General features: G+C 36.2%; 2 protein-coding genes, 1 long non-coding RNA gene and 1 other non-coding gene across 5 annotated transcripts; 3 read left to right on the top strand and 1 right to left on the bottom strand.

Moving 5' to 3' along the window:
• The first annotated feature begins 1,466 nt into the window (after window positions 1-1,466).
• Window positions 1,467-8,917, top strand: LOC116144401 (ubiquitin carboxyl-terminal hydrolase 15). The gene is made up of 14 exons (XM_031429845.1): window positions 1,467-1,659; window positions 3,135-3,574; window positions 3,920-4,358; window positions 4,447-4,894; window positions 4,970-5,115; window positions 5,227-5,315; window positions 5,486-5,571; window positions 5,677-5,839; window positions 6,073-6,196; window positions 6,328-6,485; window positions 6,584-6,668; window positions 6,933-7,145; window positions 7,609-7,670; window positions 8,040-8,917. Exons 2-14 carry the CDS (start codon window positions 3,288-3,290, stop codon window positions 8,698-8,700), a joined length of 2,961 nt encoding a protein of 986 aa, XP_031285705.1. The 5' UTR covers window positions 1,467-1,659; window positions 3,135-3,287; the 3' UTR covers window positions 8,701-8,917.
• Window positions 8,918-9,109: 192 nt separating this feature from the next.
• Window positions 9,110-10,160, bottom strand: LOC116144402 (heme-binding protein 2). The gene is made up of 2 exons (XM_031429846.1): window positions 9,842-10,160; window positions 9,110-9,583 (listed from the first exon to the last, which is right to left on the bottom strand). Exons 1-2 carry the CDS (start codon window positions 10,099-10,101, stop codon window positions 9,151-9,153), a joined length of 693 nt encoding a protein of 230 aa, XP_031285706.1. The 5' UTR covers window positions 10,102-10,160; the 3' UTR covers window positions 9,110-9,150.
• Window positions 10,161-12,577: 2,417 nt separating this feature from the next.
• Window positions 12,578-16,803, top strand: LOC116144423. Of its 2 annotated transcripts, XR_004130255.1 has the most exons (5): window positions 12,578-12,672; window positions 13,391-13,624; window positions 13,888-14,065; window positions 16,080-16,374; window positions 16,467-16,803. It is a non-coding gene; the product is annotated as an uncharacterized LOC116144423 (long non-coding RNA). The 2 variants fall into 2 exon arrangements; XR_004130254.1 differs by having other exon boundaries at window positions 12,578-13,624.
• On the top strand, window positions 14,617-14,688 carry TRNAC-GCA. Its single transcript has one exon. It is a non-coding gene; the product is annotated as a tRNA-Cys (tRNA).
• Window positions 16,804-27,943: the final 11,140 nt, after the last annotated feature.

Here is a 27,943-nt window from a genome sequence, read left to right as displayed (position 1 = left end):
ACATGAACAGGATATAGTGTTTGGATTTAATAGAATGTTCTTCTTCTACAAAGACATCCATCCATAACTAATAATTCTTGTCATGTACTATGAAATTCCAATCCACCTTTTTTTCTTTCATGTCAAGTCTTTGTTTTGTCTATGTGTAGCTTTTTATTGGGTTAAACCATTTTAACTTAAATTTATGATACAAGTTTTTGGTCATTATCTAATCCGACTAACCTATTTTATTTTATATTTATATTAATTGTTATTTGTTAATATAAATATAATAAGGGTGATGGTAAAAGAGTAAAATGAAGTTTCATAAGTTTCTGAATTTGAGTTCTTCTATACACTAATAGGGTTGATCATTAAAACTTTTATTTGGTTAACAGTTCTAAGACTTCGGATGATTAATTGAGGTGCGTACAAACTAATCTGAAACATCCTCGGTGATTAAAAAAAAGATAATTTTCTTAAGATTAACATATCAATAGAATGACGGTAAAGTAATGTTTCCTTTTGTTTTATAAATGAGAAATTAAAATTAAAAACTCTGGAGATTTTAATACAAAATTGTAAATTTAGCATTTAAAAGTATTAATTTTTAAAATTTAAAATTAATTATGGAAATTGAAAAAATGACTTAAATAAATCATAGGCATAGGTTGATAGGCGTATGATTTTCCTTCATTTCCGCAGGTAAGGAAAGATATGATGATGATAATCATGATGATGATCGAGATCGATCATAATATGACCATGATTTTATCACATCATTATGTGATGCAAATCAAACATATAAAAATCAATCTAAGTGTTGGAATAGCAAATGATATCATAGGCATGGATGCACACATACCACCTCACATGGTCAAACCCTCAAAACTTTGACTAAAAAAAAAAAAAAAGAAAGAAAAATAATAATTTAACAGACTATAAAAATTCGTGTCGTCTGTCACACAACAGTTATACTTATCCTCTAGAATGATCCCATCCGTCCACGTTTCACTCACCTAAAATCATTGGGAACTGCATCTTGTAATGGGTCCCACTCTTTCTCACCCCTTTCTGTTTCGCTCATCCTACGGCCAATAACCAATCATCTTCTTTATGTTTTTTCTTCTGTAAACTGGGTCCCATTGATTACGTAAAAAGTATTTATTATGTTATCTTCCTCTTTTTTTTTTTGAATTAAAGAATCGACCCTTAATTTCAAGTTATTACATGATTTTATTGAAACGATAAGAAGAATAATAAATAATTTGATGGAGTGAAAAATAGAAAGTGTAAAAACAATAAATAAAGAAGGAGAGTGAAAATAATTCGTCTCAGTTCACAACAAATACCCAGAAGACACGTGGCGAAATATGTTAAAAGTATAATGAGTTGGGTCTGAGCAGAACAGACATAAATATTACCAAATCTTAAAAAAAGTGAAAGAGAGAGAAGAGAGTGTCCAAAGTGTGAACTGTGAAGTACTGAAGCAAAAACCGAACACACAGAGAGAGAGAGAGAGAGAGAGAGAGAGTGTTGTTGTATGTGTTTTCCATCTAAAGAATCAAAGAATCTTTTTGCAAGAAGAAAGACAAAGCACAAGGAAGACAAAGAAAGATAGTGTTTTTGGGTTCTTCCCCTCATTCTTTTTCTTCTTTCTTTCTTCCTTCCTTCCATCAGGTATGTTTTCGTTCAAAACTTAACTTAAAACCTTGTTTTTTTGGGTTTATTTTGGTTCGTACTTGAATCTTTAGTTTGAACTTTGAAGTAGTGTTTGATTTCATCGGGGGTTTTGCTCTTTCTTGAGTTTTCTTTGACTTGTAAAGCCAATGGTTGGTTTGTGAAGTGTTAATGTTGTCTCCGTACAGTAATGCTGCATTTTCTTTGTGTTGTTTTGTGCATTTTTTGGAAATCTGGGGAAATGTGAGTGTTTCAAGAGATGGGTTTGTCTCAAGTTCTTGTATTTCAAGTGGGTACCTTTAGATGGGAGAAATTTCAAATTTTATTTTATTTTATTTTTTTTCTTTTTGAGTTTGGAATTGCTTGGAGATTAAGGAGTAATTGTTGATGGATGCATTTTGAGTAAGGTACTTTGCATTGTGATCCTGTGTATTTTAGAGCTCCTCTAATTGAGAGGTATAGTCAGTTGAAAGCTTTGAAGGTATGCTTTATGGAGTTCAAGATCGTAGTGAGGATTTAGGTGATATTTGCCTTGGGGTGGCGCAAAGGTAGCAAATTTTTGGGCTAAATGTTCTTAGATATGGATGATATTGAGGGAGAGAAATTAGTTCAAGGGACAGGAGTCTTCTAACCGTGGTCCAGGGTGAGTTTTTTGACATCTTTGGGCTTGTAGTTTTCTCTATTGTATTTCTTTTAGCAAATTTGGGTCTATCCCGTAGTTCTCTTGGTGATTTGTTCCTTGGGTTTGATTTTGATTTTTTCAAAATTAGTTTTTATGCTGTAGCTTTGTATGGTTATGATGTTCTTAGGATGGGCTCTTTGGAGTTTTTGTATAATTTTACTTTTATCTATCAAAGTTGAAAAAAGAAAAGAAATACTTTTAAATGACTTGAGGGGTTTGCAGTTCAGATATACCATTACTGTGACTGGATCATTGTATAAATAGGTGTGGTGGAAGCTCTTTATTGCTTGTTGTGAGAACCTGGGCATTGCTGAGGCTATGTGGTATTAACTTTGTCTCTATGGACTTTGAAAACTTCCTTATGCTTGATGTCTTACTGTATAATCAAGGGATCTTAGCTTGTCTATTTTAGTGATTCTCTGTACTACCTTATATTGAATGGAGTGAATACTGAGGTTGTGTCTTGTGAAGTAATTTGAGTATAGTTTTTCATACTAGTGCTTCCTTTACTGCTGTTTCCTTTTTGTTGAGGGCCTGATAAGATTTTAGAAGAAAATATGATTGTTCCTTTCTTGTCTGATGCATTTCAGGTGTCGAAATAGATTTTGCTTCTGTTCTTGTTTTCTAAGCCATACTCTTACTGTGGACACTATAAAATAACCAATATAAATAGAGTTCTTCCATTTTTATGAACACACACCTGCGCATCTACTTGTATGTGAGCTACTTATGAGGAGTGTAAGATGTTTGTTTTTCAGTTTTGATTGCTGACTTTTTGTATATTATGAATCAGTAATTTGACAGGTTTGAAGGGTGAGCATGATTCATGTTACATTTCATTTTGCTGATCCTAGACATTGATTTATCTCGACTCATGTAGCGTAAAAGACTATCTTTTGGGTAGTGGTTTTGAGAGAAAATTGGACATGAATTTGTTGGTGGGGACATGCTCGAGCCAAGGGAAGCTGATGTACCTGTTCTGTTTCTGGTCCTGGTTGTGCTTCCTGTGGTTGTTTATTTCTTACTTGGCAAATGGAGTGAAACTGCAAAGAAGAGGGAGAGGATAAGTTTGCTTGCTCAACTGGCTGCTGAAGAAGCTTTTAAAGCAGAAACAATGGCTACTGCCAGTGTTATCCCTCTTGTTGCTACATCAAAAAATGTGCTTCATGTCTGTGCAAGATGCTCTGCTCCTTCTACAACCCGCTGTTCCAGATGCAAGTCTGTCAGATATTGGTATTTTCTTTTTCTTTTCTGTCGCAACATGCTTTATTATTAATATATACTTTTAAAAGACCTTGAATCCTTATCTAAGGAAGCACCTTTTTGGAGCTACATCAAAGCAATGTGTCCTTTTACTCTATAAATTTGTTTTTGTCCTTGAGTTTTGTGCAACCTTATCAGATTTTGATACCCGTAGTTTTTTTCACCTTCTTATTAAGTGATAATTTATCATCCATTAGGAAAGGTCAGGAAAAAAAATTGTGTGAGTAGTTTTTACCACCGGCAGGTGTACACTATAAAATAGTAATTAACTTGTTCTAGAATTGCTCAGCATTCAGACTGATAACCTGTGTGCAGTTCTGGAAAGTGTCAGATAATTCACTGGAGACAAGGTCATAAGCAAGAATGCCAGCAATTAGAGAAAACTAGCTCATGCTCGTCTCCTCTGGCTGAATCAATTCAAGATTCAGTTCTGCTTAATGAAAGCTTGAACTCTCAGTTATCTGGGTATTATAGTAAGACTGGGATGGAGAGAGCACCATTTGATGACATGGTTCACCCATCAATCGGCAGAGGTGCCTTTGCTGCCATGCATTGCTCTGCAGTTGATTCTTCTCATATCTCTATGCTGGAGAGAACTGCTGACAAGCGGGCTTGCCGTAAATCCAACAGAGAATCATTAAGAAGAGAGGATGCAACTGTATTTGATTCTGACGAAGAATCCCCAGGGAGTTGCACTACAAATCCAAATTCCGTTATAGATGTTCCACCAAAAGAGGCTCCAATGAGGCATAAGGTTCTTACCTTTTAAGTTTCTATTTCATAAGCATCAGTTTTTCTGTAATCATTATGTAGTTTTTGATTGTGCTAAGCTTTTTCTGCAGTCAAGAACTAGTGACTTTGTTGTATCAGCTGAAGAAACTCGGAAACGACACAATGTCAATGGCTCTAATGTCCATACTCATGGACCTGCAAGAAGTACAGGGCATGAAAATCATTATTATCAGAGCCAAAATGGAAACATATCTGAACCAAGAAGCAGCTCTGGATTTCCAGTCGCACCATATTCTGCAAAATATGGGACAAATGCACATGAAAATGAGACTGACATTGTTCCTAAAGGAAATGATGAAATGGTGGACTGTTATTCTGACATGACAGCACTCAATGGAATTTTAAAAGTTAAAAATGCATTGAATCTGAGAGGGACCAAAATTTGTAAATCGGCAAAATCATCCACGAAACTAGTTGGTGAACAGCCATGCATGACTGTAGTTGGTGAACAATTATGCTTGGAAAAAGAGAGGAAAGGACTGATTGACGATGAATCGAGTAGGTCTTCTCGATTACTTCTCCCTTCTATACTTTGCAGTTTCTGGTTTTCCTCATCCTGGATTTGTGATACAGAAGTTCCAAGAGTGAGAGAAAACATCACAGCACAGAGAAGCAGTGGGGTCTCCAAGATGGGAATTATGAAGATGATGGGTTTAAAGAAGTCATCCAAACTCAGGCAGGATGCCCCAGAACTTTGGCTTGGAAAAAAGACAATGAAGGTAGGTTCCCTCTAAATTTAGTTACATATCAACTGCAATCTGTGTACTATTTATGCTGGATTCTTGAACTATTAGCAGATCTCATTTGTATTTGCAATGTTGTTGTCTTAGATGCTGTTTCCTTATGAAGAATTTGTGAAGTTTTTCCAATGTGAAGTTTTTGATTTATCACCCAGGGGCCTTGTAAACTGCGGAAATAGGTATGGCCTGCCCTTTTTACTATACCTGTTTGCAAACTAGGATTTGGAATTTCGATAATTTCAAACGAAGATGTTTTGATTTGTATTATATTGGTTAAGAAGTTGATCATGCATTAGTTTCTTGATTGTCATCTTTCACTGTTTTGTTGATTATAACTTTTATTATGCAGTTGCTATGCTAATGCTGTGTTGCAGTGTTTGACCTGCACAAAGCCTCTCGTCATCTACTTGCTCCATAGATCACATTCCAGAGCCTGTAACTATGTTTGCTCATTTCCCTTAAGTGCTAGCTTTGATGATATTGATATCAGTATATTGTTCAAGCATATATGTGATTTCTTAATTATCATTTGAGTGATAGGTTGTGGGAAAGATTGGTGTCTAATGTGTGAACTTGAGCAACATGTAATGATGTTAAGAGAAAGTGGTGGCCCACTGTCTCCTGGCAGAATCCTGTTGCATATGCGAAGTATTAATTGTCAGATTGGGGATGGAAGCCAGGAAGATGCACATGAATTTTTAAGGTTTTTCAAGATCTGCTAGCTGGTTTTTTCTTTTTCTTTTTAAGACATTTTTACTTCTCTGGAGACACTGGTTCTACTTTGCTTCACTTCTGTTCTCACATATCTACCATCTGAATCCTGAATAAATCTGAAGTAAAATATTTTCAACTTCTATGCTTCAATTTGTAAATGGAATTTCAGTTTTTCATATGTTGAAGAAGTTACATTTTGTACATCACTGTTGTTTTTTTCAGGTTTCTGGTTGCTTCAATGCAATCCATATGCTTGGAGGGACTTGGCGGTGAGAGCAGGGTTGATCCTAGACTGCAAGAAACTACTTTTATCCAACATACTTTTGGCGGGCGCCTTATGTCAAAGGTTTTATTGCTCATTAGCTCCCCTGAAAACTTATCTTAAATTTTGTTCTAATAAACTACTTTTTAATTTTATGTTCATTTTTATTCTTTTGGTAGTTTTGAATGATGTCTCTGTCAATTTCAATGCAATAGGTCAAGTGTCTTAGATGTCATCATGAGTCAGAACGATATGAAAATATTATGGATCTTACATTAGAGATATTTGGCTGGGTTGAGTCACTGGAAGATGCATTGACTCAATTTACAACTGCTGAGGATTTAGATGGTGAAAACATGTACAGATGTGGAAGGTTTGATTAACTTCTTGAAACGTGTTCTTTGGAAGTTCAAGGATATTGCAATAAGTTTATGTATTAACTCACTGGCTCTGCTATGTTTTGATGAAAAGGTGTGCTTCGTATGTCCGAGCCAGGAAGCAGTTGAGTATACACGAGGCGCCGAACATCCTGACAATTGTCTTGAAGAGATTCCAGGTATACTTGCTTTATTCATGACAATCAGGTCTGTAATGTTATTCCGTTTCCTTTAGTAATTTATTTCGTTTTGGATTGTCATAATTTTAATCAAACCTAGAGTCAGATGCTGTCACTGGATGCCTCTATTTTAATATCTTCAAATTGATTTTGAGGCTGGTACATCTGTATAAAATCTGTTTGTTCTTATACTGTCTGTATGTTTTTGGGCTTATTTGTTACTTGATTTATTAGATTATTAACTTTTGGGCTTTACTTAATCAGGAAGGAAGATATGGGAAAATAAATAAATGTATCACTTTCCCTGAAATGCTGGACATGATTCCGTTTATGACTGGAACGGGTGACATGCCTCCACTTTACATGCTTTATGGCGTTGTTGTACATTTGGATACACAGAATGCATCATTTTCAGGGCATTATGTGTCGTATATAAAAGATTTGCAAGGCAGTTGGTTCAGGGTAGATGACACTGAGGTAAATCTGTCTCTTTTAGTACTTTGGGTTAGGCAAATATGTGTTGATTATTTGCATATGATAAATGGGAGTTGAAATGATGGTTTATTCTGAACATAACCGTTCAATGAATGTGTTCTCTTGCATGTTATATGCTGTATTGTAGAAAAAGTAACCCTATAAAACAAGTGAACTTCTGTTTAATGTAGATGAATTGCTTCCTGTCTTTCATCTGTTCTATATTCTGAAAAATTACGTACGAGTTCCCACTGACTTGAGGATATAGCTTACCATTATCAGGACAGAAAGGAAACTCAGCACTCATGTATTTTATTTCCCTCCAGATTGTGCTAATTGACATGCTTCCTGTATCTGATGTATTAAGATCAAACAAGATTAATTGGTTTTGGATATAACTTAAGATTTTCATTACTACTTTGTTTTCATAGCAGAAAATAATTATTTTTTATTTTCTGGGTTATAGGTTCATCCCGTGCCAATGAGCCAGGTGATGTCAGAAGGGGCATATATCCTATTTTACATGAGGTAGACATTTGATTTGTTGCTAAAATGCTCTATAAAAGAAGTGTTTTCTCACTGTGTGAATTGCCAATTTACATCTTATGTTTACCCTGTAAATCTGAGATATGATAATCCCTTATCATTCTGTTTCCAAACACATTTCTGGTTGTTGGTCACCAATCTTTTTACAGTGTTCTTGGTGTGTATTCTGTTATATTTTATCTAATTATTTAGGTCCATGGTTGTGAAAATTTTGCTCATGTCAGGGTTCTTAAATGGATTTTATGAAAATCTTTCCAGTTCTCTGTCTTCAACTGGATTCTTGGAATAATTGTCGGTTGTATATGTTTTTATTATATTCATTTTGTGCTTTATATATAAACGGTTTCATAGGTCCTGCCCCCGACCACTCCCAAGAGCATCTTTGGGGAAAGCTATGCGACAGCCAGTTCAAGCTTCTGCAAGGCATTTTACACCTAAAACTCAGAAGTCTTCAAGACAAGGACAAAACAAAGCAAGTAGCCATGTTGTTGGGCCAGAGTTTTCATCTGATGTCAGACCAGAAATTGTTTCTGGCTTTACTGAGTACAATTCTAATGGTATTCTTAGGAGGGCTTCAAACAAAAGTACACTGCCGGTGATGGAAAGATATACTGAGTCAATGAGCATGGAGTTCTCTGATGCAACTTCAAGTGACTGGTCCCTTTTCACGAGCTCAGATGAGGCTTCGTTCACAACTGAGAGTGCTAGAGACTCTTTCAGCACCGTGGATTATTCTGATACAAATGGAGATCCAGCCTCGATCTTCAAGACTGGGTATGCTGAATCTGCCAGTCGCAACACAGTTTGCTGTAGGACTTTTTCAAATAGTAAGCCACAGACTAGGTTCAGTTTAGAGAAGAAGGGCTATGTTTTGGACTCTTATCTGTCAACTCAATCTCCACACAAATTACATAGAGACGAGGATTTCAGGCAGGTTGATAATTCTTCAGCTGAATCCTCATCTGATAGTAACTGCGATGTGTTTGTAAATTATCGGACTTCTAGATTCTAGTCATTGTAATCTCTAGTTCATGGGGATTATTTAAGTAGATGTCTTAGCCAGGTAGAAGAAGTGCCTCAAAATTTTTGTTTCCAATAGTTTGTTGATTGAGGCATGTGGATCGTCAATATTAAAACACCCAAGAAAAGGAATATTCTTGTTATCCCTTAAATTATTGTTGAAAATTGTAAAGTGCCATTTCCCCCAAGCTCATATTTTTCCTTGGTGATGTGGTGTTGTTTCTCAATGCTTGTAGATATAAAAAGATAATGGACTTCCACAATTGCAAATGCAGATTATCAACGGAACATTTCTTATAGTAGCAAATAGATAAGACACTTTATTAAATAGTTGATATCTCAACATGTTACTTGTTACACTGATCACATAAAACTAACCTCACCTTCCTTGCACCTTCTAAGTTCTAACACAACCTCAACACTGTGATCATCAAAGTTATTCTCACATTATGTACTCATTTTCCATATGAAACAAAATCCATATCTCGTTCACTCTGTCGTCAAACTCAAATGGAGAGTTGTACTGAGCAACAGTGTACACTGAAGTTGAGTTCTTTCCATGGCTTTTCTCAATGGCATCTGGCCACTCAGTGCCTGAAATACTGGCCTGCAAGGCGGCCGCTTCTTCTCCTACGTTTGAGTCTGTCACAAACCCACCGAATTGCCTCACTGCAGCATATGTGGGTTCCCATTTCTGTGCATGGAGGCCTTCTGCCGGAGGTGGGTTGGCCTGGTTCGCTTCTGGCACAAAAAAACTGACTGTGAATGAAGATTCACACAAGGGTCCATCGCTTGGAACAACTTCAGTGATCACTGGAGCTGTCATCTCTATTGTTTTGTTGTAGTTGTTCTTCCCCTGAATGTAGTCGAATAAGCTGTCAAGAGAATACGCAGAAAAAAGATTTGACCATTAATTTCAAAAAGACGCTACAGGAAAAGTTGTCTCAAGACGCCAAAACCAACCCCAACGCTAGAAGTTGGTGTCGGTGTAGGTATAATTCGTCAACGCCCCTGTGGCGTCGGGATAGTTTAACAATACCCTAGCGCCGCAAGTGTCGAGGTAGAGATCGTACTCCGATGCTGACACATCACGTTGGCGAATTACAAATTTACAATAAAGGAAATGATCTTACCGGAGGAAGCCAGTTCTGGTGGCTGCAACAAGAGAGATATCTTGAATAGGGGAAGTTGACATCCACACAGCCTGATCATATCTTCGAATTTCATAGCCATTTCCAACTTCAACACTGTCAAAACTTGGACACTCAATCCTTGTGCAAGTTGCTGGGAGTATATGCAAACTCTTCGGCGGTTCTCGCCATGAACCCAAGTTCAAAAACGAGAGTAAGCTCACGAGAAACGACAACTTGAACACGCTGAAGACTGAAGCCATTGAAATGAACTAAGGCAAATGCTGAAGATAACACAGAAGGGTGGATGAAAAGTTGCTTATATATGCAGACAATGAATAATCAACGCGAAATATTGTCCACAACTTTGTGATTTTACACCGTTGGGTTAGCTTGGGTTGTATTCTATTCTTGAGGTTTATGTGAATCCACGTGGAGTTTTGAGGGAATTTTGGGGAGAGGTGGTGGCCAAACAAAGGAAGATGATAAGCTTGTTATTTACTACTTTGTATCATTGTACATTAAAGAAGACATGGAAAAGCAGATTCTTTTGAGGTCTTTTTGCATGGGCATAAGTAGAAAATTCCTTTTGTTGTATGCAAATTAAGGAAAATTCTCTTCTTATTTTCAGGTTTATTTTATTACCTTGCGTCAATCTAAACCACATGGCCTATTCAATAGCCCCGAAGATGGTTTGAGGTGCACGTAAACTGACCCGAACACCTCGATTATATATACATTAACTAATATTGTAAAGGAATATGCACCCCATTAGGAGGTTTTTTGATGTTTTTTAGGAGGAGTTTGTAATTAAAAAATGATATATTACTTTTTAATGACACGGATACGTTCATTTAAAGAAATTTACGAAGATAAGTAAAAAATCTTATTTTTTTCTTTACTTTGATAATAAAACTTTTATTTCTAAAATGAAATTGTTACACCACCACAGTGATTTGATGGTAAAGAGCAAAGGATTCATCATGAGTTTTGAGTTCGAGTCTCCCTAAGCACCAATAGGGGCGAGATTGTTGAGAACCTAAAGGAGGTCTACATAATCAATCAATAAATAGTTTGTAGTTATTGGTTTATTTTATTCACTCCAACATCTTTTGAGAATTATTTAAAACCCTTATTAAGAGGCTTTTAATAATATTATTGAGGTTTTCTTTTGGTAGTTTAGGAGAATATTTATATTTTAAGGAGTTTTTTAATGATATTTTCAAATATTTTTTTAATAATTTTAAAAAAGATATTTCAAAGTTTTAGAAAATGATTGAGCCATCTCAAATGTAAAATTAACCCTTTTAGCCATACAATAATGCTACGGACACCGACGCTTTGCACCAAAATGTTAAACTGAATGACGTGTCACCTAAGTCAGATGAGCCACGTAGCATGTTTTAAGAAATATTTCGCGAAAGAAGAAGGCCGTCCATTTTTATTGGACGGTCGTTCATTTGAAATAGACGGGCGTCCTTACTTATTGGACGGGAGTCCACCTATAAGGATGCCCGTTTATAGTTTAAATTAAAAAAATTTGATAACAAAAATCATAGACGCTCATCCATATATTATGGACAGGATCCCTATTAGATGGATGCCTGTCTATTGTTGAAATTAAAAAAAAAAAATATTAAAAACAAAAGTAATGGACGGGCGTCCCTCTTAGATGGACACTCGTCCATTGAATAGGGACTCTGCTCTAAAACAAAATCTCCTCTTTCCCGCAATGTTCCTTCTATTTTCTTCTTCTAAACTCATATTTCAATTTACTTTCAAACACAAACACAAAGTAAATAAAAGTTCCATCACTTGAACTGCATACATCAGTCAAAGGGTCCACCATCTACAATAAAAAATAAAGTAAATAAACAGGTGCCGTGCATACATCAATGCAGTCAAAGGGTCCACCATCTGAAATAAAAAATAAAGTAAAGAAACGGTGCCATGAATGTTCACTGACTTTGGCTAAAAGAATGAGATTATTTTGTTTTTTTTTTATTTATAATTGAAACAATGGATGGGCGTCCATCTGTCCATTAAGTAGCGACGTCTGTCCATAATAATATATGGACAGACGTCCATGATTTTTATTATCAAATTTTTTTTATTTAAACTATGGACAAATGTCTTTATAGGGAGTCAATTTCAAATGAATGACCGTCCAATAAAAATGGAAGAACGGCCATTCATTCGCGAAACATTACTTAATGTGCTACGTGCTTTGTCTAACTCAAGTGACACGTCGTTCAGTTTAACATTTTGGTGCAAAGTGTCAATGTCCCAGCATTTCCCTTAGTCATATTAAATGTTGTTATAATTGTAATAAAATACTAACCATACTTTAAAGAGATTATTAAATATAGGAGATGTTATTCTATATTATTATTCTATTTCATTCTAATATTATTGATAAACCAATATCAATACATAGATATTAATATCTAAAATGATAAAACATTAGTATTTATTTTATTTTAATATTTTTTAAGAAACTTTACNGTAATAAAATACTAACCATACTTTAAAGAGATTATTAAATATAGGAGATGTTATTCTATATTATTATTCTATTTCATTCTAATATTATTGATAAACCAATATCAATACATAGATATTAATATCAATACATAAAATGATAAAACATTAGTATTTATTTTATTTTAATATTTTTTAAGAAACTTTACATGTTATATGTGTAGTTGCCTTCAGGTTTAGGGCAAACTGTAGGTTTGTAAGTAACGATTAGATTATGCGATGTAATATATTGCTAGGTCATAAGCTTAGCAAGAAGCCCACCAAAACAAAACGAGAGGAATGTGTTCAGTGTTGTAAGTTATATTAGAAATTTTCCTTTTGGATCATTTCCCATTATGTTTTTGCAACACTTACTGGGTTTTGCTTTCAAGATTGTCTCTCTTTTCCAACATTTTGGTGATGTTAAATAACTTAACCATGCCATAGTCACTTCACTTTCGCTTTGTCAAAACTGGGTCTATTTTAAAGATATCTTATTACAGCACAATATAGTGAAATGTTCGAGCCTTGTGGTGATATGTTGAGTGCTGGTTTAATGTTTGATCAAATGCCTGAATGAAACTTGGTTTTTGGACAAGTATTATGTCTTCTGTATAAAAATGGTCTGAGTTTGTTTTGTTTTATGTGCCCGTTTTGGGTTTCGGGCCAATGAGGTTGGTTTCTCTGTGAGCTTAAGGTGTGTGGAGTTGCTAGTGACTTCTAATGGTTATGTTTAGGCAGATTGTGAAATGTGGGTTTCAGTTATATAGTGCTTTTGTAGTGCTTCAGTTCTTGGTATGTATGATAAATACGTTGACATTTAATGTGGTTGTGAGTTTTTAAATGGCATACCGTTGTGGGGGAAGATCTATGGCGTTAAAGTTCAAAACTTGAATAGGCTGTTAGGTTGTTTCATGAGATGGGTGGTCTAGTTTACGTCCAAATTCTTTATTTATTCTTTTCACTTTAAATTAGGTGCTAACTTTGTTGGTTTCTGACCTTGTGAGATTTTTTCCTTATGTAATTGTAAAGGATGGTTTAAAAATGATGTTGTTGAGGGTGGAGGCCTTTGTTGATGTGAAATGGGGATTCAGAAATGATGCTTGTGAAGTGTTTTGAATCTGACTATATATCACTAAGCATCTATGGTTGATCTCCTTGGTCGGGCTGAGCAAGTGGACAGGCAGAGGCTTTGATAAAGAACACTTCATCTGATTCAAAATCGAAATCTCTCCTTTTGAAGAATTGCTTGCATGTCGATAAATTGTAAGTGAAGCCTTTTTTTGCTCTGACATGTTGGTAAATTTAAATCAAGCTTGCAGCATGGTAGGTAAACGTTGTTAAAGTTGGTATCTTCTCATTTATTTTTTCACACATGAAGATAAAATTAAAACGATGACACTTGTAACATGAATTCCATTCATATCATCAATCATTCATGTTTATGATGGAGAAGAAGTTATTGCAGCTTTATTTTTGACTTTCTGTCCTTTTATCCTTTTTATTTATTTATTTGTTTTCCCTCGTAGTAAAATCGGATTAGATCAAGAAGAGTGGTGGAAACGTTAGAGATTTAGAAGGAACATCCATTCCGCCAATTGCTGTAACCAGGCACCAACATGGCCCAACAGAATCACTCTACTCTGTCGCAGCCCCAAAAACAGCATTAAGATTAAGGTTATTTTAATATGACATCATATGAATTTGGTAAGTTATCAATTGCCTTTCTTCTTTAATTTGGAAATTAGAGCTTTTTAAATTTTATTATGCTCTTGGAATAGTGGAATGGTTTGTTTTGAATGGTGAAATGTTTTTGTTGGTGATGATTCACTTAAAAATGGGAAATTTTAAGTACAACTGCTGTTTTCCATAACAAGAGTTGGTAAAAACGTTTTTAAATTTACGATTGATGCTTGTATGCGACTTTGTGTTATGTATGTAGAAACATTAATGTTATATGTTTTATTCTATGTTTTCTACATCTGTTCTTCTGCGATTAGGTTTTTGTTGCTCGGAAATTGAACTGGACCATTTTATAAAGTTAACTCCTGAACACAAACCTCTGCCTGCCATTTGAATCCAAACTGCGAATAATATGTTTATCTGGACTTGGTTTTTTCTTAGACTTCAATACTGTTTCTGAGTCTTTTCTGTCAGCTTGAACTTCTTGGATTACTGGTTTTCGATGCGGTATTCTTGTGTTGAAAATTCTCCTATTATTAATTTAAAACGTAGAGTTAGAAATGCTTATAGCAAATGGGTCCATAGCTCAGTGGTAGAGCATTTGACTGCAGATCAAGAGGTCACCGGTTCGAACCTGGTTGGGCCCTTAATTTTTTTTTTTTTTTTTAAAGTTAGATATGTTTTTGGATTTAAATGTATGTTTTGTGTATTTGAATTTCCATTTGTTTATGGTATGTATATAAAAACTTCAAATTGTTACTTCGGTAAAATGGACCAGTTGTCCTCAAAGAGTTCAAAAGAATTAGAGGTAGCAAAAACCATACAAAAACAGCCCATAGCATCCAAAAACATGCTAAAAAGCACAAAGCCCTTTTTTTCTGTACAACTTGAAATCAAGCTAAGCAGTTAAGCTTTCAAAATCCCTTCCTACTTGAGATGAATGAAGAAGAAAGTTTAATCACGTGAATCATGTGTCATTGTATCTACATGAGATGTCTGTTAATTAAATTTGGCCTTGCATGTGAGGATTCATTTTAGAGTTTAAATACTACTTTCAGGCTTGTTTTGTATTGGCTTAAACGTTTTAGATTAATTGTTAATCAATTTATTTTATATTCTCTAACTTATTACATTGTTACATTTATTTTGAAATAATTTTCACCAACTTATATATCAATGTCCATCATGTTACATATACATTTTGGTCTTCCATTTCATTTAGTCATATTTTTCTTCTATACTTTTTGTTGAATGGAGGACCATGAAGAAAACAATGTGCAGATCCTGTGCCGATGACTGCCCAGCTTTCTGCTGCAGGTGGCTATGCGGTTGGATTTGATGTTTGCCTTACTCATCTGAGTGTCTTCCTTGTGAGTACTTTGTCCATTTGCATCATTGTTGTAGATTTGAAATTTCAGTTTGACCCAGTAATTTGGCTTGACTTGTCTAAGTAGTTAATTTTTTTCCTAAAGAAAAGATTAGAGATTTAAAGTCTTGGATTGATGTGCACGAGTGGTTGGGTTTCTCTTTTACTGTCCTCAATCAAAGAAAGAGTTAGTGAGACAAGTGAATAGACTTTTGCTGTCTAATGCCAAATTTAGCAACCTTCGTCTAGGAATTCTAATCTGTTTTTCTCAGTCATGTATTGATAAGTTTGATAAATTGGCTTAAACTAGACACGGGCAGAGTAGAAGATGATGATTAAGCAGGTACTTACGATAGTGTTACATATCTATATGTTCTCCTGGTGCAGTGAACTATCACTGTGCTGAGCTTATACGATATGTCTAGATGACTACAGATTGATGCCTGGCTGATTTCTTCTCTGTTCATGATATTAAAAATTTAAATACAGTTGAAATACTCTTTTTTCTTTATATTAGGCCTGCATGCCTTCTTTAAACTTTATTCAGCTACCCCTAGTAAAGGGTATAAGAGTTCTGACAGAACAAATTTATTTTGTGTTTAAAATAACGCATGTTGCTCAGTAACCTTTTTTGTAAGTATCGGGCCCAAACCCAGTAGATATTATTTGCAGATTCGTTTCTAGGATTCCCACAAGCGTCCATCCAAAACTCATCTACTTAATTGAGGGAACTGATGGCTTATAAACTGGATGCAAGTATTACTCGCTAGCTGCAGTTGCTTCAACGTCCAATCCAACAAGGGGAAACTCAAATGTGAATGCTTAAGATAAGAAGAAAAAGAAGATTGGTTCCTCCAAGGTTGCTAAAACCACAACTACTGGAAGAAAGAATAACATTGATCCACAGCAAACACGGAAAAGCAAGGGCAAGGTCCCTTGGAGAGTTTATCCATGTTTTATGTCCCAAGTAAGAGATTTAACCTAAAAATGAATTCAAATATTTATATATTGAAAAAAAAAAAAGAAAAACCTATAATTTGATATGTATCATATGTGCAGATTTTTTTGCATGGAAATATAGGCTATACGTCTGTCAAATAGTGGAACACTGTTGAAATTTGGTTTTGCTTGAGGTATTTTGTTTAGTTTGTTTTTGTACCACCAGCTCTTGAAATTTGCAAATGCTGTAGTCCCACAGAAAATCAAAGAGTATCGAAGCTGAGCTGATAATTGTGCATTCCCTAGTGTTTTGCTGTAGTATAAGGAACTAGGTTGTTTATGTAAACTCAAAACAGATTTCATTTGATTTTGTGAGGTACTTGTTCCCTCGGCCTAGATATATATGAAATATTTGTAATTACACCAAACATTAAGCGGTTAAAATGTATATGCTTTTCAGGTGCAATACAATATGAATATCAACTTTATTTGAAGTCTTTTACCACTGTTTCTCTTCGGAATAGTTACAATCCATGTTGAATAAGATACTATAGATGGATGGATGGATGTTGTGAATCTTTTGTGATAAATTTTTAATTATTTTAAATTTTATATATTATAATAGAATTTGTGTGGTTGTGGTATATGTTATATCATTATGTAATAAAAATGGTGTAAAAAAATGGTGTAAATGTAACATTACTCTATGGGGGCGTTTGGTTCGGGGTTAAGTGTGATTACTGGGGTAATGTCATCTTATATTACTTGATTACCATGTTTCGTTGTCAAGTAATATAAGATACCAGTAATCTTCAAATACCAATAGTGGTTATTATTGGTAATATAAGAGGTAATTTGATTACCTCCATTTTCATAGGTTTTCTGAGATTACCAGGGTTATCTTTTTTTGTTATAATTTTATCCCTTATTAATAAAAATTTTGGACAATAATACCCTTACTTTAAAACAAATTTACATTAATATCCTATTTCAATTTTACCCTGTTAATTAAAATTTTGGACAATAATGCCCTTATATTAAAATAATTTACAGACCATCACTGCCACCAAGCCACTACCACCACAGCCACCCAGCCACCACCGTCGACAGTGGGTCAACCACCACGGACCACCGCCGAAAAATTGCCGGAGTCCCTAAAAAAGAAGGAAATTTTGTGGGAGGCTCCGAAAGGCTTTGATATGGCCGTTTTTGGCCATATTGATGGCCGAAAACGGCCATATCGGGCCGGAAATGGCCAGATCTATTATGCCGTTTCAGGCCAGAATAGATCTGGCCCGATATGGCCGTTTTCGGCCATCAATATGGCCAAAAACGGCCATAGTGGAGCCTCTTGGTCACGGTGATGTACTCACGGGGACATCCGACGGTGGTTCGCGGTGGCGGCAGGAGGTGGGGGTGATTTCGTCATAAATTAAAGTTTTATATAAGCGGGGGTGTTTTAGCTAAATCTGAAATATTGGGGGTTAAAAAAATTATTCAAAAATTAATAATAAAAATAATTTTATATTAATATTTAAAAGGGAGACAATTTAGTAATTTAAATAGCATACCCACCAATTTATTCCACATAACCAAACATATTAATATAACATACTCACTAACTAACCAAACATATTTTTCTAAAGATTCCCAGTAATCTTTCAAGGTAATCTATCTTTCCAGTAATTCAATATTCCCAGTAATCTAACATTCCTGAACCAAAGGCCTCCTATGTTTAAACCATTACTTTTGTAATTCTAAGTCAAATTTTAAGGGCACAAATGTCCGCCGAATTTTAAATTCCCTCTTTTTTTTAAAGCGATTTTGATTTCCATATTTAAAAAAAATCAATTAAATGTGATTTGCAAAATTGGAACTCTGCCAAATTCAAAATTGCCTCCCAAAATTCATTTCCTCAAATTTTGCGGCACAGAAAACGCACAGCCAAACGCACTCCACGTTTCAGTCGCACTCCACGAACGCACCACCACCGCATTCCAATTTTGCCGACCTTTTTCGCTATTGCCTCTTTGCATCATTTGCGGTTGAATTCCTGAAGCACCCATTACAAAGGATGTGCTTTGCATGAGCAAAGGAAATGGGAACGGTTTGGGTTGTTCTGTAGGTCCAAACACATTTAAGGTAATGGAAAATGTTATAGAAAGTGTTAAAAGTAGATGTGAAAAATTGGAAATTTGCAAACGCTGGAGTTTCAGTATTACTTGAATGATCTATCTGGGAACAATTTTAACATACTCTTCAAATCAATTCCAATTTCAGAAATCTTTGTAAATACATTTCTATTCCAATATTCATATAAAAGTTCATAATATAATTAATTATAAACATCTAAATACTCATTGAATATATGCGGAAGTAATTTACAAACCTTCAGCCATAATAATTATTGTTTAGTCTTCTTGCTTCTTCAGAATACAGTGTCTTTCACTGACTGTAATTTTAGAGCGATAGTTTTGGGAATAAAAAATGAAAATTGCATCAAATGGGGACCTGTAAAGTCTTCTTTATAAATGCAGTTGTCTTTCCATCAAAGACAACTGCCCAAGAGACACAACTGTATATATTTCTTTTATTACAATCCACATCAGCATAAAAGTGTAGGACCATAATGTAATTATATTAAAAGTGTAGGACCATAACTATAAGGAGTCTAACAATCCTAACCACTACATAAACGGTTTTAGTCACACTCTAAGCATGCACCATCACTGCAGTCCAATTTCGCCTACGACTTAGAGCTAGTCAAGGACCAATCCCAAGCAAGCTTGGGCTTGGGCCCGTTTGGGATTGGTCCTTTTAGGGCTGGTCCCAAATGGGACCAGTCGCTCATGGGCTTGGGACTGGTCCTAGGCCTATGAGCAATATTAGGACTTGGATCGGACCCTAGGACCGGTCCCATGGGCCCAAGACCGGCCTATGGGCCTGAAAAATTTCTTTTCCCCCCTGATCTTTTTTTATATTTTAGGGGCGAAATAAAATTTGGTAGGGGGTTTTTAGTATTTTTCAGGGGTAGATTAGTAGGTTTCTAAAAATTTAATTAATTTTAAAAAATAAAAAATAATAAAAAAATTAATAGTTAATTTTAATTTTTAACATAAATGTAATATTCACATTTCACACATTCACGCTTCACAAATAAACAATTAAATAATTTTTTATATTGAATTATTCATCTTCATTGTCAACAATGTTTACATCATTCAAATCTGTATTCCTAAAGAGTTCGAGTAGTTCAGGATCTTCAGGATGCTGTTGTAGTCTTCTTTCTGCATGAATCTAATCCCGTAAATACGTTATCACTTCAATCATCTCATCGGTTAAAGAACATCTTCTGTCTTCAACAATCTGACCACTCGTTGAAAATGTTGATTCGGATGCAATTGTAGAACCGACACAGATAAAACGTCACATGCCATTTGGGCTACAATGGGGAATCGACTTTCATGTTGGTTCCACCATTGAAGAATATCCATGTCATATTTCTGCTTCATCGTCATAAAGGACAAGTCCACTTGTAGGTAGCAATTCAGCTCATTTGGTCCATGTATGTACGAGCTGGAGCTGCTACTTCCGCCACGTTCTATATACATACACTTGATCGATCCTTGACGGAGGGCTGCATCAAGGTCCTGATCGTCTCTCCTGAACGTTCCACTTCCACTTTCATTTTACCTATTCTCATATAAAGAAAAAAGGCTATCCAATTGTTGTTTAAAGTCATTCAAATAAGACGTATGATCATGTCCTAAATGCTGGCCTAACTCAGTAATTATACAGTTAACTACGTGTAATTTAAACCTAAGATCTAGAACAAGACCTAATCCATATAAGAATGGAATATCTAACCAATATTTCTCATATTTTTCTTCAATCTTTAAAACAATTTCCCTTAAAACGTTATTATATCTATATTTAGCAATTTGAAGTAAAATATCTAACACTAAATTAGTAGTCGGATAATAAATATTATTTAATGTATTAGTAGCATCATAAAAATTTTTACGAAATGAATAAAAAGTTCACAAACCGCCCAATCAACATAGCTGACAACTTCCTCTGGATAGTGCTTCTAGTTGACGAAATCTGTAATTTGTTTCGCGGTTGGCAAAACTTTTTCCAACATCAAATAAGTGGAGTTCCAACGGATAGGCATGTCCGTACATAACTTCAAAGGTCAAACCGGTGGTCCTCTTACTTACAATATTTGATGTACTCCTGCCATCTTTTATTGCTACCACTGATGATAAATTCGAGAGCCGCGCACACCCTCTTCATCTTTGAATGTATAACATCTAAACCTGCTTTAACTATCAAATTGATGATGTGGCAGACACATCTCTGGTGAAAAAATTTCCCTTCACCATGCGGTTCCAATCTCTTTTCAAATAAAAAGATTGCCGCGATGTTAGCAGCTGCATTATCAAGCGTTAGTGCTACAACTCTATCAGTCAATACATATTCTTGCAAAACTTCAAGAATTATAAAATAAATAGTTTCAGCACTATGTTTTTCATATAATGGTTTAAAACCTATTAATTTTTGTTTTAAACCCCAATTATGATCTAAGAAATGTACTGTGACAGTTAAAAAATCGGTTTTTGATCTACAAGAAAAAATCAGTTTTTGATCTACAAGCTCATATGTTTGATGTAAGTGCAATAGATATATTTCTAAAATTTTGAAATTCGTTTTTAAGTTTATTATTTATTTTTTTATAAAGTTTTAGTATATCTCTTCTACTTGTACTTCTACTAACAGGGGTATATGCTGGACAAAATACAGTTTTAATCATGTGAATAAAATAAGGATTTTCCGATAAACAAATGGGAGAGTCTGTAGCAACTATGAATCTTGCTATTTCCTCTCGTGCAACATGTGCATTGTATTGCCATGTTGAAAAAGTTGAAGATTGTGGATTAAAATTAAGTTGAGTTTGAATTTGTCTACCTGATCCGGTTGAAGATATACCGGGCAACTATATTATTTGGCGGTGCTTCTTCTCCACGTGTCGTCGCATCGTCGAAGTCCCCTACTCAGCGCCAATAATGGTTCCGTAGAAATTACATATCCCACATGATTCTTCCCTCTCCCCATTTGTCTTTGGTTGTTTTGATTTGGTGAAGTGTTGCCATACATCTCGAACACGACCCTCTTTGATGGTCGGGGGGGTTGGGCTGTGCTCGTGCCTGTTGACTCGCAGCTCGCATGTGTTTGGCTACACCTCGTCTCGACCGAATGTGGTTTTGGAATTGCAGCTGCTGCCTCTGGAGGAAAGGGTGAAAATGGATTGAACCCTTCCATTTCTTTGGTGGATGGAACGTAAAATTCATTTGGGGATGATCCTCCGAATGCATCATTTTGTGAATCCATTATGAATTTATGATAAAATAATAAATAATTAAAATAAAAAGAAATTAAATAATAATATGAATAAGAGATGATATTGAAAAATAGAAAAAATTGAATAATTTAAATAAATAATATGAATAAATTATAAATATAAATATAAATTGACTTAGAATTTGATTGGAATTTGGAGTAGAGAGACTGAGCGCCGCGCCCCCCCCCCACCCCCCCCCCCCCCCCCCCCCCCCCCCCCCCCCCCCCCCCCCCCCCCCCCCCCCCCCACCCCCCCCCCCCCCCCCCCCCCCCCCCCCCCCCCCCCCCCCCCCCCCCCCCCACCCCCCCCCCCCCCCCCCCCCCCCCCCCCCCCCCCCCCCCCCCCCCCCCCCCCCCCCCCCCCCCCCCCCCCCCCCCCCCACCCCCCCCCCCCCCCCCCCCGAAAAAAAAAAAAAGACCGTTGGTTGCCAGCCAACGGTTATAAAGAAAGTAATTTTTTTTTTAAATAAATTTTAAAAATTTCATTTTAACCCCTACAATTTATGTTTATTTCAAAATTATAAGGGGTTTTACGTTATTGTACAAGGACTAAAACGAAAAAGTGTACAAAAGTTTGGGATCGGTCCCAGGCTCGGCCTAGTGGAGGGACCAGGCCCTCCTCTTTAGGCCTGGTCCTGTTTTGGGACCAAGGCTCTTAGAACCGAGTTTTTGGGCTGAATTTTTGGACCCAGTCCCAAATGCCCACCTCTAGCCTATGTAGCCAAGCCGACCGTCATTTCACGGTTCAGTTCTTGTGAAGAGTATAGCTGGTTTGACTCCCACATTTACTTCCAAGTGGGTAAGTCTCCAACTCTCCATTATCACATTTACTTCCATTCCATTTTTCTCTTTTACTTATTTAATTTTTAATTTTATATCATTCAATTGAGGAGAATATGCTTTCAAGGCTATAAAGTTCGCTTCCATCACTTCCATTGGTGTCCATGGTAAAGACTTCATCTGTGTTGTCACACAGAAGAAAGTCCTGATCAGTAGCTTGTATCTGTTTTACTTTATTTATGTCGGGAATTTGGATATTTGTCTTTATATTTGGGTTACCGTTGACTTTTTTCTTTTTAAATAATGAGTAAGACAAGCTTTTGGATCAAATATTTGTCACCCATCTCTTCCACATAACCAAGTACCTCGGATTAGTAGCCACTAGCCTTACAAGTTTGATCTTTCATCCAAAAAAATTAAGAAATTTTGCTATAAAATTGTGATTAAGTTATTGTTCTGAAGCAATGGATTCTATTTGGTTATTTTATATGTATTTCTCTTGAATGGTATGCAATTCAATGATTGAAATTGTTGTATATCATATTTGGATTGTTATTGTTATTTTTTATATTAAGGAGGGGCGCAAGTTGGATTGCATGTATTGTTATCACTTGTTTTTTTATATAACTGGGGCTGTATTATTTATTACTTCTGAAAAAACAGATTTTGACAGTTTAGTAGGACTGCCAATTGCACCATTGATATATGGCCGTTTTGTGATTTTGCTCATGACTTGTTATTTCGTATGTGTTGTCCAATCTATTTGCTTGTAGAAGCAGGATTTAGGGTAAACCTCAAGACCTGATGTGAGACTCTATTATGGAGCTAGAAACCTCAAGAGAATGGCTAATCAAGTTTTAATTTTATGATGGTGTGCTGCTTCTTGCAGGAAAATTAGAGAAAGGTGCTGTTATGAGGGCCATTTGCGCTGGTTTTGAGGAACCAACTGAGCCAGCTATTTGTTTGAGTGGTGGTAAGTTCTAATTTTAGTTTGATACTAATTAGGAAAAATGTGTTACACTTGTTGGGTCATATATAGTTTTTTTGGTGCAACAATTCATTGATTCGGAGACATTATGCTGGACTAGTGGACAGAGTCCAATTGTCATGTACCTTATGCAGAAGCAATCAGCAGCAGGAAGCTAACATTTTGGAGCTCTCTCAAATTGATTTTGACTTGGCGGATTGTACAAATTGCCACTTAGGGATGCTTATACTAGAGACTAGTGTATAGCTTTTGGTTGGTCCTTTTTGTAGAAGGGTGTATATGCTTTTGTTTGCTCTTATTTTGTTTTTTGCTTTGTCTTTTGGGCCTGTCCAAAGGATTTAGTTTTAAAGGGGAGTCCCCTTATTAGGTTATCATAATTTTTTATTCTTTTATAAAATTTCCAGATTACCCAATAAAAAAAAAAAAAATTTTTTTTCTTGTTGGGACCATCAGCCTTGTAGTTTTCTCCAGTTTGCTGGATGGGAAGCTTGAACAAGTTTCTGCCGCAACTGTAGAATTTGAGAAGCTGCAGTCTTTCTCCAGTTTGTGCAGAATTTGAGAAGCTGTAGAATTTGAAAAAAATCAGCTGTGAAGATATCTTGAGGATGTTAGGATGGAACTTGAAGATGTTTAGGATGGAACTTGCTGTTTAGGATGGAACTTGCTGTTTAGGATGAAACTGGAGAAAAAAATCAGCTACAATAATATCTTTCATGAATTTTTATTTTCTTTTATGTGAATCAATATGGTTTCCATGTATTTGCATTTGGTCAGTAATACAATTCTATGGAAAATTTTCTATTTTTTATTTTTGGTGCTAGAGAGAAGGCAACTTTTCCTTTTGAAACTGTGATGGTAGAAATTATGTGTAATATGCTTTCAGTTAACTACAAACATTAAAGATGCAGTTTTTTTTTTTTTGGTAAACCTGATAATTTTTATTAAAAAATAAATGAATTAGAAGCTAAAAAGGGGAGTCCCTTTTAAAATCAAGAACCTTGGACATGCCTAACAGACCGAGCTACACAAAAAGAAACATGAGCAATAGAAAGTAACACAAACAAAAGATAATCAAACTGAAGACTTCACCCAAAAACTGCAAAAAATGTAGTAGTCACGCTGCAGCTCCATACACACCACCATGTAGTCACTATTTCAATTCCAGGACACACCACCCTGCACATACTGCCCAAGACTCCTGGAAACTGTAGAAAACAAACTGCAATCTGCACACCTGCTCAATCTGCAAAGTGCCAAAACAAGTTTTCTCAATTTCCACTATGGCCTTTCAAGTTTTCTCAATCTGCACACCTGCTCAATTCCAGCATACCTGCTCAATCTTCACATCTATTCAATCTGCTCAATATGAAGGTCGAGAGTAAGTTGCATTCAACCTCATCTTAGCATGACTAAATAATTTCAAAGTTCAATATTGTAATATGAGATAACATTAGTCTGAAACAACACAACTTCAACCATTAACTGATCTTTGGGTCTCTCTCCCAATCTCCAAGAACAATACAGCACAAGTCGACAAAGTCAAATGCTACAGAAATTTTCTTTGAGTGTTGATACAGAAATCTGCACCAACCAAAGAATTTCGATTGACCTTGTCGGAACTGGAATAGATGTGCGCGTGATTTAATGAAAATCAACAATGTATGTAAAAATGCAATAAAGTAAAGACAATAAGAGTTTTAAAGTGGTTCGGCGAGGTTAACTCTAAAGCCTACATCCACTGTTTTTGTATTTGCTGTGAGAGCTTACAATATAGTTCCTATGTGAATTCATAACCCCTTCCTTATCGTTTGAGGGGGTTTTTATACAAGATTTGTATAAAGAAAAGAGCAAAATTAAGGGGATTACAATTGATCTGAATCGCAATTCCGATATTCTCACGATTGGGCGTTATGATTGCATAGTGATCGTTGTTGATCGAGTCATTCCCGTATGGGATCTGAAGTAATCTGGGGATTGATTGAATGATTGCTCAGATTGCTCGTGACTAACTTATGCTGGGTCGAGCTATAGCTTGACGAGCTTATGCTGGGTTGATCATTCATCGTTGCCGAGCTAGTTCTGGGTTGAACTATATCCTCGTGAAGGCCTGAGCTTCATGGAAAAATCACACACAACATCTGCCCCCTAGTGTTCATGCTCGTTCCGGGCTTCGAAGACTATTGCTCGATTTGACGTCAAGCTCAGCCTCATCAGCAAGTCTCTGAGTGTAAGTTCAATTGAGCTTCCAAGGTCGACCTTATGTTTGGCCAACGTACTTCACACTTGGATCTTTACTTTCCATGTTACCTGTCAAAACTCAGAATATGAAAAGTTAGGGCAAACATGTAATTTTTGCGTGATCGTGTTGTATTTAATGTAGTAGCCTTTGGTTATCATGTTTCGTCGCGCGTGGGTGACTACAGCTATTCACGCGTGAAGTCGAAGTGACATGCGACACAGTTATAATTTCAACAATTTAAAGATTTGTCGCTCCTCGTGGATGGTTGACACGTGGCCACGTTTGAGGGCTAAGAATGCTCGACAAATGAAGGGTCAGGATCAATTATAGGTTGACGGCCATGATTGAACCTCACTATTTCGTCTCCCATGCAAACCACTATAAAGGTGGCAAAAACTATCAGAATAGTTACTCTGAAAGTTCTTTGACTCCTTTGCTCTTTTCACCATTGTTTCTACATTGTCACAGTGGTCTTTCCAGTGAGTTGTGTTGCATACCTCATTCCGGTAAGGTTCTTTTCCCTTTCCTTTTCCTTTTCCTTTTCTGTTCTTTGTGATTTTTTGCATCAAAGGGTGGCCATTGTAGTGGCCACATTGTGTTTTTTAGGGTTTTAGTGGGGTTTTTGGGTGCATCTCCGGCGGTCTTGGGTTTTACAGGGGTTTAGCATTGTGGCCATGGGAAACTTGGGTGCCTGAAATGGAAGCGAGTGTGGAATGGTCGCCTATTTGCTCGAGCTCTGACACATGTTCGCTTCTTTTTCAGGTACCCGTAAGCGAACGATAGCCATGTCTTCCTCCAGCAGTCATACTATAGATCGCATGTTCGATTCGTCGGTGGGCTTGGCAGCCCTTGGGGATGTGACCTCTGAGGTCTCTGAAGAATTTGTCGCCTGAAGCTCGGACCGCGATGCTGCAGGTTTGTTCGACCATGCTTTAATCTAGTTGGCTCACTCCTAGCCGTCCCCATCTCATAGGTTGCGAAAGGAACCTCGATCCTTGATTACCATTAGGGATCTGAAGCGCATAAAAGTGGTCTATTCGTTGCAGCTTAACCTGATGCTTCCGGGGGAGCACTCTCAAAAAAACCCCCTGACCGGATGGGTGGCAATCTCTGAGACCCTTCTCAGGTGCGGGGCATCCATTCCCTCACAATATTTCATTGACAGCGTGTTGAGTCAGTTTGACATCGTTCCTCTCCAGCTGTTCGCTAATTCATACGTGATCATCGTTACGATGTACATCGGGTACATGATCGCTGATCTAGGCGAGCCATCTGTTAAGGAACTCATCCATCTATATAGGCTCAAGAAAGGGCAAAACCGCAAGTACTACCTTTCTAAGGTTAGGAAGGTATGTCTCAACGGGCTGGTCGACGTCTCGAAGAAGGCCTCTCATTAGGACTTGCAGTACTTCTTTTACGAAGCCCGGGAGACTGGTGTCTTCACCATGGAAGCTGATGCGTTGTAACTACAACATGCAAATGTAGCAAGTGCACTAGTCGCACAAAGTAATAAAGTGATGAGTGAGTATCGTTCCCACGAGGATAGTGTTACTAAGTATCGATTTCTCTAGTTTAAGTCCTAATTGAAGCAACAATAAATTGGATTGATGGAAAATTAACAAACTAAATACAAATTAACAAAATATAACTGAATGATAATGAAATTAAAGCAAAACCCAACAACTTAACTAATTAAACAATGCTAAAAAATGCTAAGGTGTTGATTTCACCTAGATACGCTAACCCAATTCATAGAATCTATTACCCAAGTTCTAATTCCTTGATTGAAAATCGAATTCCCTAAGTTGTAAAACATACCTGCCCGGCTACATTTCCCTACTTATCCCTATTAGCTTCTGCACCCATCAAAATTAAGATTAATATTCAAAGTCTTTTACGCTTTATGGAATTCTATCTGATTTCATAGATCGCAAAACCTATCTCTAGCATTTGCTTAATCTACGGTATTTATCCCAAGGACACAATCACAAATCACTTCTCAGTCTCATTGTGAACAACACACATTTGAATGGTGATCAAGCATCCAAGTCATTAAGCAAAGAGATAACACTCAATCATGAAATTAAAACTCAAAGTAAATCAATTCATATAAAATTGAATCATTGTATAAAGGTTACATCAAACCATAGCTAAAAAATCAGTTCATACTCAAAAACGAAATAAAATAAC

Source organism: Pistacia vera, unplaced genomic scaffold (assembly GCF_008641045.1).
Source record: "Pistacia vera cultivar Batoury unplaced genomic scaffold, PisVer_v2 Contig445, whole genome shotgun sequence".
In the NCBI taxonomy this organism is placed as follows: Eukaryota; Viridiplantae; Streptophyta; class Magnoliopsida; order Sapindales; family Anacardiaceae; genus Pistacia; species Pistacia vera.
Note: the sequence above shows the minus strand (reverse complement) of the source record. Positions and strands in the feature narration are given on the sequence as shown.

Excerpts from the sequence above, each read along its gene's own strand:
- LOC116144402 (XM_031429846.1), bottom strand. The coding sequence starts at position 10,101 with ATGGCTTCAGTCTTCAGCGTGTTCAAGTTGTCGTTTCTCGTGAGCTTA. Across the intron at positions 9,584-9,841 it reads ACCAGAACTGGCTTCCTCCG|CTTATTCGACTACATTCAGG; the intron begins GTAAGATCATTT and ends TTCTCTTGACAG.
- LOC116144401 (XM_031429845.1), top strand. The coding sequence starts at position 3,288 with ATGCTCGAGCCAAGGGAAGCTGATGTACCTGTTCTGTTTCTGGTCCTG. Across the intron at positions 5,116-5,226 it reads TTGGAAAAAAGACAATGAAG|ATGCTGTTTCCTTATGAAGA; the intron begins GTAGGTTCCCTC and ends TTGTTGTCTTAG. Across the intron at positions 5,572-5,676 it reads TAGATCACATTCCAGAGCCT|GTTGTGGGAAAGATTGGTGT; the intron begins GTAACTATGTTT and ends TTTGAGTGATAG.